Raw genomic sequence first — 7,848 nt, 5'->3', positions numbered from 1 at the left:
AGGGATGTGGGGAGTTTGGGGGGGCCCTATGGATGCAGGACAGGGATGTGGGGAGTTTGGGGGGGCCCTATGGGTGCACGGGGGGAGGGATGTGGGGGGTTTGGGGGGGTCCCTATGGATGCAGAACAGGGATGTGGGGGGGTTTGGGGGGTCCCTATGGATGCAGGACAGGGATGTGGGGGGGTTTGGGGGGGGCCCCTAGGGATGCAGGGTGGGGATGTGGGGGGGTTTGGGGGGGGCCCTATGGGTGCACCGGGAGGGATGCCGGATGCTTGGTGGGTCCCTACGGGTGCACCCTGGGTGCGGTGGGTGCCAGGTCCCATCTCCCCCCCACCCCCAGAGCATCCCGATCCTGACGCCCTCCAAGAAGCCACCGCCGGCACCCGGCACGGTGAGCGCGGCACCCGCCGGCACTGTGGCCGTGGAGTTTGCCCTTCCCAAACTTCCCAAACTGGGGAAGAGCCGGAGCGCTGCCGAACCCGAACCGATAGCCGCACCCACCCCAGTGCCGCCGGCGGCAGAGCCCAAGCGCCCGCGTGCGACGCCGTCCCGGTTAACGGTGTGAAGGAAGCGGCAGCCGGCAAAACACCGGTGATGGAAGAGCCGCCAGCGAAAAGCGGAGGTTACCGGCATTGCTGCCGAGGGTGCCGGTGGGTACCGGCGCCCGGTTACCGGCTGTGGAGGGGGTGGCAGCGCCCAAAGTCACCGTGGGGCTGAGCCTCACTGGCGCGGCACCACCGGCAGCCCCTCAAGCCAAGGAGCCGGCGTTACGGCTGCCACGGTTGGAGGTGGCCATGCCGGCGTTGCCGCTGCCGACGGTGATGCCAGAGCCCAGCACAACCATAAATCAATCCCAAATGAAGCGTGGGGAGGAAGGAACCCCCGGCAGCAGCCGGAAGGGTGGGGAGAGCCCGGGTGCCGAAAATCAAGTTGCCGAATTTTGGCACAGCCCCAGTAGAGGATGAGGAGGGGGGACACCGGCACACGAGGAGGGTTCGCCGGCATCCGTGTCCCCTCCATCGGCATTGCCATCCCCAGTGCCGCTGTGGAGCTGGTCCCCGAGCTCGGCGTGCCCAAACCAGAGCCGGCCATCGCTGGTGGGAAAAACCGCCTGGGGAGGTGTGAAGCTGCCGGCGCGGCGGCTGGAGTCGCTGCCGGGCAGCACCGTCTCGGTTTGACCTTCCCGCCGGCGGGTGGTGCCGTCCATCGATATCGCCGTGCCACATGTCGGCGTGGATTTGGCTTTGCCAGCGGGGGTGCCGGCGCCGCGGCGGCGCCGGATGAGGGGGATGCCACGGTGATGCCGGACGTGGCGGCCAGGTTTGCCAAAGGGCTCCGAAAGCTCAGCCTGGAGCTGGAGCCCACAGCACAGCTGCCGGCGGTGGAAATCGCTGCCCCGGCACGGCTCACCGGGGAGGGTGCCGGCAACCGGCGCCAAACCCAAAGCCCCCAAATTCACCCTGCCACGGTTTCGGGTTGTCCCTCGCCAAGCTCAAAATGGGCGGCGACGGCAACGGCTATCCCCCGGCGTCCCACGGCACGGCCGCGCCAGCGCCACCCGGCATCGCCGTCACCAGTCCCGCGGTGGCCTTAGACCTGGCTTTGGGGACGGTTGGTGCCGCCGGTGCTGGGGTCAAGCTGAAGGTCCCCAAAGTATCCCTGGCACCTTTCGGCGTCAAGGATGGGGAGAAGGGTGCTGGCGGCGAGGAGGGGGGGTCCCGGGATGCCGGCGCAGGGGGTGAAGCTGCCGCGGTTGGGAATCAAGGGGTCGGGGGGGGACAGTGGGAGGTCGGCGGAACCGGGGGTCCCCTGGAACCCCCCCCACTTCGGATCCCGTGGGTTGGCATCACCCTGCCGGCGCCAGGCAGCCGGCGCGTGCCTTCGCTGCCTAAACTCCCCACCGGGCTGGAGCTGGGCGGGGGGGGGTGAAGTTGCCAAAATTTGGGGGCTCCAGCCCCGATATCCGCAGCGGGGGGGGCCCCAAAATGATGAGGCGTGGGGGAAGCGCCGAGAGTTTGAGCATTGGCACGGTGGGAGGAAGACGCCGGAGTCTCCCGGCACGCTCCAGTCGAAGCTGAAAACCAAAGGGGCGATGGGTGATGGCGGGGCGCAACCGTTGACCCCCCGGTTCACCGTCCCCGCCGTGGGTTTTCACCGTGCCGGAGGATCGAGGAAGCCAGAAGATCCCGAAAGCCACCGGCGTGCCAGCGTTGAAGGTGCCGGCGTTGGAGTTGGCACCACCGGGGCTGGATGGGACGGAGGAGACCACCAAGAAGGATACGGCACCGGGCCGCCAGCCTAGGGTGAAATTGCCGAAATTTGGCGCAGGTTTCGCTGGGAGCGGGTTGGAAGGCGAAGGGAAGGTGCGGATGGGGTGGCGTGAAGAAGGCGGGTGTTGGTGTTGGTGAAGCCGAAGGAGAAAGGAGAAGACAACCGGGTGGTGGCCCCCCCAGCCCCACGAGGAAGCGGAGGGCAAGGCCCCGGCGACGGCGGTGGGTGCCCAGGGTGGGCTTTTTCCCCCGGGGGGTCCCCGCCGGAGCCCCCCATCACCCAACCCAAGGCGGGGAAGATGCGGTTACCCAACGTTGAGCTCTCCCCCGGGGATCCCGAATTCAACCAGTGGCCGGCGATGACCGAAGTCAGCCCACGCTTCAATCTGGGGGGGTTCAGGGGGTGAAGGGGACCCCTAAATTTCAGCTGCCTAAGCTGGCGCTGAGCCCCCAACCCTGCAGCGAAGCGGTGGAACCCCGCCCCGAGCATGGGGGGTCTTTGTGGACCCCCTGAAATGGTGATGGGGGGGGGGCGGACCATCACTTCTTCCCCCAGACCCTCTTTAACCCCTTTACTCCCCCCAAAAATTCCTAATCCAGCACTTTTTTGGGGGCTGTTTGATGCTTTTTTTTCCCATTTTCCAGGTGTTAATATTAACCAAGGCAGGGGGTGTGGCAGCATCGTCCCTCCCCCCAGGCCAGAAGAAAATGTTAACCCCCCAAAAAAAAAGCCCTGAGCCTGTCTATGGGGTCTGAGGATGGGTTTGGGGGGGGCAGGGACAGGTTTGGGGGATGAGGAGTGGCTTTGTGGGGCTGGGGATGGGTTTTTGGGGTGGCTGGGGGCTGGGGTTTGGGGGGGCTGGGATGGGTTATGTTGGGCTGGGAGATGGGTTTTTGTGGGACCAGGGGATGGATTTTGGGGGACCAGGAATGGGTTTTTGGGAGGCTGGGGGGTGGATTTTGGGGGATCCAGCATGGGTTTTGGGGGGGCTGGGATGGGTTCTGTTGGGCTGGAGATGGGTTTTGTGGGACCAGGGATGGATTTTGGGGGGACCAGGAATGGGTTTTGGGGGGCTGGGGGGTGGATTTTTGGGGGATCCAGCATGGGTTTTGGGGGGCTGGGATGGGTTCTGTTGGGCTGGAGATGGATTTTGGGGGACCAGGGATGGGTTTTGGGGGGGCTGGGGATGGATTTTGGGGGGGATCCAGCATGGGTTTTGGGGGGGCTGGGATGGGTTCTGTTGGGCTGGAGATGGGTTTTGTGGGACCAGGGATGGGTTTTTGGGGGCTGGGGATGGATTCTGGGGGACCAGGGATGGGTTTTGGGGGGCTAGGGATGGGTTTTCTGGGGCTGGAAATGGGTTGGGGGGGCTGGAAGGAAGGGGGTTTTGGGGGGCTGGAAAGGGTTTTTTTGGAGGCTGGGCTGGGTTCTGTTGGGCTGGAGATGGGGTTTTGTGGGACCAGGGATGGATTTGGGGGGGCTGGGGATGGATTTTGGGGAACCAGGGATGGGTTTTTCTGGAGCTAGAAATGGGTTTTGGTGGCTGTGATAGGTTCTGTTGGACTGGGGATGGGTTTTGGGGGACGAGGGCTGGATTTTGGGGGGCTGGAAATGGATTTTGGGGGACTGGTGACAGGGTTTGGGGGACCTGCGATAGGTTGGGGGGGGGGGGCTGGAAATGGGTTTTCTGGGGCTGGGATGGGTTCTGTTGGGCTGGAGATGGGTTTTGTGGGACCCGGGATGGGTTTTGGGGGGCTGGGGATGGATTTGGGGGACCTGGGATGGGTTTTGGGGGGCTGGGATGGGTTCTGTTGGGCTGGAGATGGGTTTTGTGGGACCAGGGATGGGTTTTGGGGGGCTGGGAAGGGTTCTGTTGGGGCTGGAGATGGGTTTTGTGGGACCAGGGATGGGTTTTGGGGGCTGGGGATGGATTTTGGCGGACCAGGGATGGGTTTTTTTGGGGGCTGGGGGCTGGGTTTCAGAGGATCAGGGCTTGGGTTTTGGGGGGCTGGGGATGGGTTCTGTTGGGCTGGAGATGGGTTTTGTGGGACCCCGGGATGGGTTTTTGGGGGCTGGGGCTGGGTTTCAGAGGATCAGGGCTGGGTTTTGGGGGGCACCGGAACCTGCAGCGCCGTTGGGGGGCCCAGCTGAGGCACCTGGGTGTCCCAAGGCCCTGCTGGGTGCCGGAGTGGTGGCTCCCAAGCCCCCGGCCAGGAGCTGATGCACAACAGGCGCGCCGGTGGTGGGCGCCAAGCGCTATGACATGGTGGCCATGGTGGGGAAGGGGACCTGCAGGGAGGTGACCTGGGGCTGGCGGAGGAGCACAGGGGAGATGGTGGCCATCAAGATCCTGAAGAACAATGGCCACCGTGGCCAGATGGTGAAGAATGAGCTGAGGCTGCTGCGGGCCTAGTGGGAGGTGGACACGGAGGAGTCGCACATCATCTGTTTACTCGAGTCCTTCAGCGACGGTACCTGTAGCTACCTGGTCTTCGAGCTGCTGGGGCAAAACCTCTTTGACTTCCAAACTTCTTGCCGTTGCCCATCCGGCACATCCCTACCATCATGGCGCAGGTGCTGGCGGTGCTGGTCAAGCCGAAGGAGCTCTCCATCATCCACGCCAATCTCAAACCAGAGAACATCATGCTGGTGGACCACATGCGCTATCCTTCCCGCGTCAAGCTCATCAACTTCGGCTCCACCAGCATCCTCACTGAGGTCTGCCATGTCAAGGAACCCTACATCCAAACCCGCTTCTACCGGGCACCGGAGACCTTGTTAGGGTTGCCCTTCTGTGAGAAGGTGGATGTCCGGTCTTTGGGTTGCATGATGGCCGAGCTTCAACTTAGGTTGGCCACCGACGAGTATGACCAGGTCCGCTACATCCGCTCCACTTTGGGGCTACCACGGTGTGAGTCGCTCTGTGCCGCCGGGAAGACGTGGTCCTTCTTCCGACGGGTGCCACATCCCCCCAGTTCCTGGCAGCTCAAAGCACCATTTGAGGAGATGGCAAAGCCAACAGCGAGGAGGAAATATGTCCTCTCCTTGCTGGATCCGTTGGCGGCGGTGAACATCTGCCTGGTGTCTTATCCGGGCCAAGAGGCGCTGGCTGAGTACTGTCAAGATGGTGGAGGTGGTCAAGAAGATGCTCACCCGGGACTCGCACGAGCGGCTCACAGCCAGCGCCACCCTCAAGCACCCCTTCGTCTCCTCGCGGCAGCTGAATCATAGACTCATCAAATCGTTGAGGTTGGAAAAGACCTTGAAGATCATCCAGTCCAACCATTAACCCAACATGACCAAGGCCACCACTAAACCAGTTAAGGGTGGAGTCATAATTTCATGTTTCCTGCCTTGGTGGCTGGATTATTTTTTAATGAAAGGAAAACGAGGAATCACTAAGGCTGGAAACGAGCTCTAAGATCATCAGTCCAACCGTCAACCCAACACCACCGTGCCCGCTAAACCATGGCCCCAGGTGCCACGTCCACACGGGTTTTGAACCCCTCCAGGGCTGGGGACTCCCCCACCTCTCTGGGCAGCCTGGTCCAATGCTTGGCCACTCTTTCCATGAAGAAATTTTTCCTAATACCCAATCTAAACCTCCCCTGGTGCGGCTTGAGCCCATTTCCTCTTGTCCCATTGCTGGTTCCTTGGGAGAAGAGCCCAGCACCCACCTCACCGCACCCTCCTGTCAGGGCGTTGCAGAGCGCAATGAGGTCTCCCCTCAGCCTCCTCTTCCGAGTCCACCTTGGAGGCCACCCCGGTACTACCAGCTCCGCCAAGAGGACTCGAGGGCATCCCGTAAGTATGCCGGCGCGGTTGAGACCTTCCCTGGCACAGAGGAAGGTGCCTTCATCCCCACCAGCCAGCGCAGCACCCAGAAGGCCTTCGCCCAGCTGGACGGGCTCAGCCAGGTGGGGACACCGGTGACAAAAGCCAGCAGGACGTCTGCCAAGCTGCCATCCCCACCCACTACGGCACCCAGCACCGCCAGCGTCATCGGCGTCCCAAGATGGAGCACGCTGCCAGAAACTCGATCACGCCGGCATCTCCCGGCGGAGGGGAGCAGCGCGGCCACCGCGACGGCGGCGTGGGCTTTCGGTGGCATGGTGGAGCAGAACCTGCCAGGAGATGGTACGGCCTGCCCCACGCCAAGGGGGCTTGTGCGGGGACCGGGGCCTCCTGGGCATGGGTGCTCTGGGACACTGGGTGCTTGGGGTCCCTTGGGTGCTTGGGGTGCCGTGGGTGCTTGATGTCCCTTGGGTGCTTGAGGTCCCTTGGGTTCTTGAGGTCCCTTGGGTGCTTGGGGTGCCGTGGGTGCTTGGGGTGCCGTGGGTGCTTGGGGTCCCTTGGGTGCTTGCATCCTTGGGTGCTTGAGGTCCCTTGGGTGCTTGGGGTGCCATGGGTGCTTGGGGTGCCGTGGGTGCTTGAGGTCCCTTGGGTGCTTGGGGTCCCTTGGGTGCTTGCATCCTTGGGTGCTTGGGGTCCCTTGGGTGCTTGGGGTCCCTTGGGTGCTTGCATCCCTTGGGTGCTTGAGGTCCCTTGGGTGCTTGAGGTCCCTTGGGTGCTTGCGTCCCTTGGGTGCTTGGGGTCCCTTGGGTGCTTGCGTCCTTGGGTGCTTGGGGTCCCTTGGGTGCTTGGGGTCCCTTGGGTGCTTGCATCCCTTGGGTGCTTGAGGTCCCTTGGGTGCTTGAGGTCCCTTGGGTGCTTGTGTCCCTTGGGTGCTTGGGGTCCCTTGGGTGCTTGCGTCCTTGGGTGCTTGGGGTCCCTTGGGTGCTTGGGGTCCCTTGGGTGCTTGCATCCCTTGGGTGCTTGAGGTCCCTTGGGTGCTTGAGGTCCCTTGGGTGCTTGTGTCCCTTGGGTGCTTGGGGTCCCTTGGGTGCTTGCGTCCCTTGGGTGCTTGAGGTCCCTTGTGTGCTTGGGGTCCCTTGTGTGCTTGGGGTCCCTTGGGTGCTTGCATCCCTTGGGTGTTTGAGGTCCCTTGGGTGCTTGAGGTCCCTTGGGTGCTTGGGGTCCCTTGGGTGCTTGCATCCCTTGGGTGCTTGAGGTCCCTTGGGTGCTTGAGGTCCCTTGGGTGCTTGGGGTGCCGTGGGTGCTTGCGTCCCTTGGGTGCTTGGGGTGCCATGGGTGCTAGCGGTCCCTTGGGTGCTTACATCCCTTGGGTGCTTGGGGTCCCTTGGGTGCTTGGGGTCCCTTGGGTGCTTGGGGTCCCTTGGGTGCTTGCGTCCCTTGGGTGCTTGGGGTGCCATGCGTGCTTGAGGTCCCTTGGGTGCTTGCGTCCCTTGGGTGCTTGGGGTCCCTTGGGTGCTTGCATCCATTGGGTGCTTGGGGTCCCTTGGGTGCTTGGGGTCCCCCAGGTGCTTTGGGTCCCTGGCTGCTTGGGGTCGCTGCTGCCCCATGTCCCCTGGTGCCCAATGCCATGGGTGCTTGGGGGTCCCTGGGTGCTCAGGGTCCCTGCGCGCCCCAGGTCCCCACCGAGGGGTGGGGGCACCCACCCATGGGTGCCGCTCACCCCCTCCCCATGCTCCTTCCCCGCCTTGCAGAGCGCTCCGGTGATGCGGCGCAACCCCAAGA

General features: G+C 63.5%; 1 protein-coding gene across 1 annotated transcript; it reads left to right on the top strand.

Annotated features, from left to right (window-relative positions):
- The first annotated feature begins 961 nt into the window (after positions 1–961).
- On the top strand, positions 962–5,560 carry HIPK4 (homeodomain interacting protein kinase 4). The gene is given in 5 exon segments (XM_075725388.1): positions 962–1,381; positions 1,492–1,738; positions 4,503–4,793; positions 4,796–5,390; positions 5,392–5,560. Coding segments are annotated over 5 exon segments (1,722 nt in total).
- The last annotated feature ends 2,288 nt before the right edge of the window (positions 5,561–7,848 follow it).

The sequence above is a fragment of the Pelecanus crispus genome, chromosome 30, assembly GCF_030463565.1.
Source record: "Pelecanus crispus isolate bPelCri1 chromosome 30, bPelCri1.pri, whole genome shotgun sequence".
NCBI classification, from domain to species: Eukaryota; Metazoa; Chordata; class Aves; order Pelecaniformes; family Pelecanidae; genus Pelecanus; species Pelecanus crispus.
Note: the sequence above shows the minus strand (reverse complement) of the source record. Positions and strands in the feature narration are given on the sequence as shown.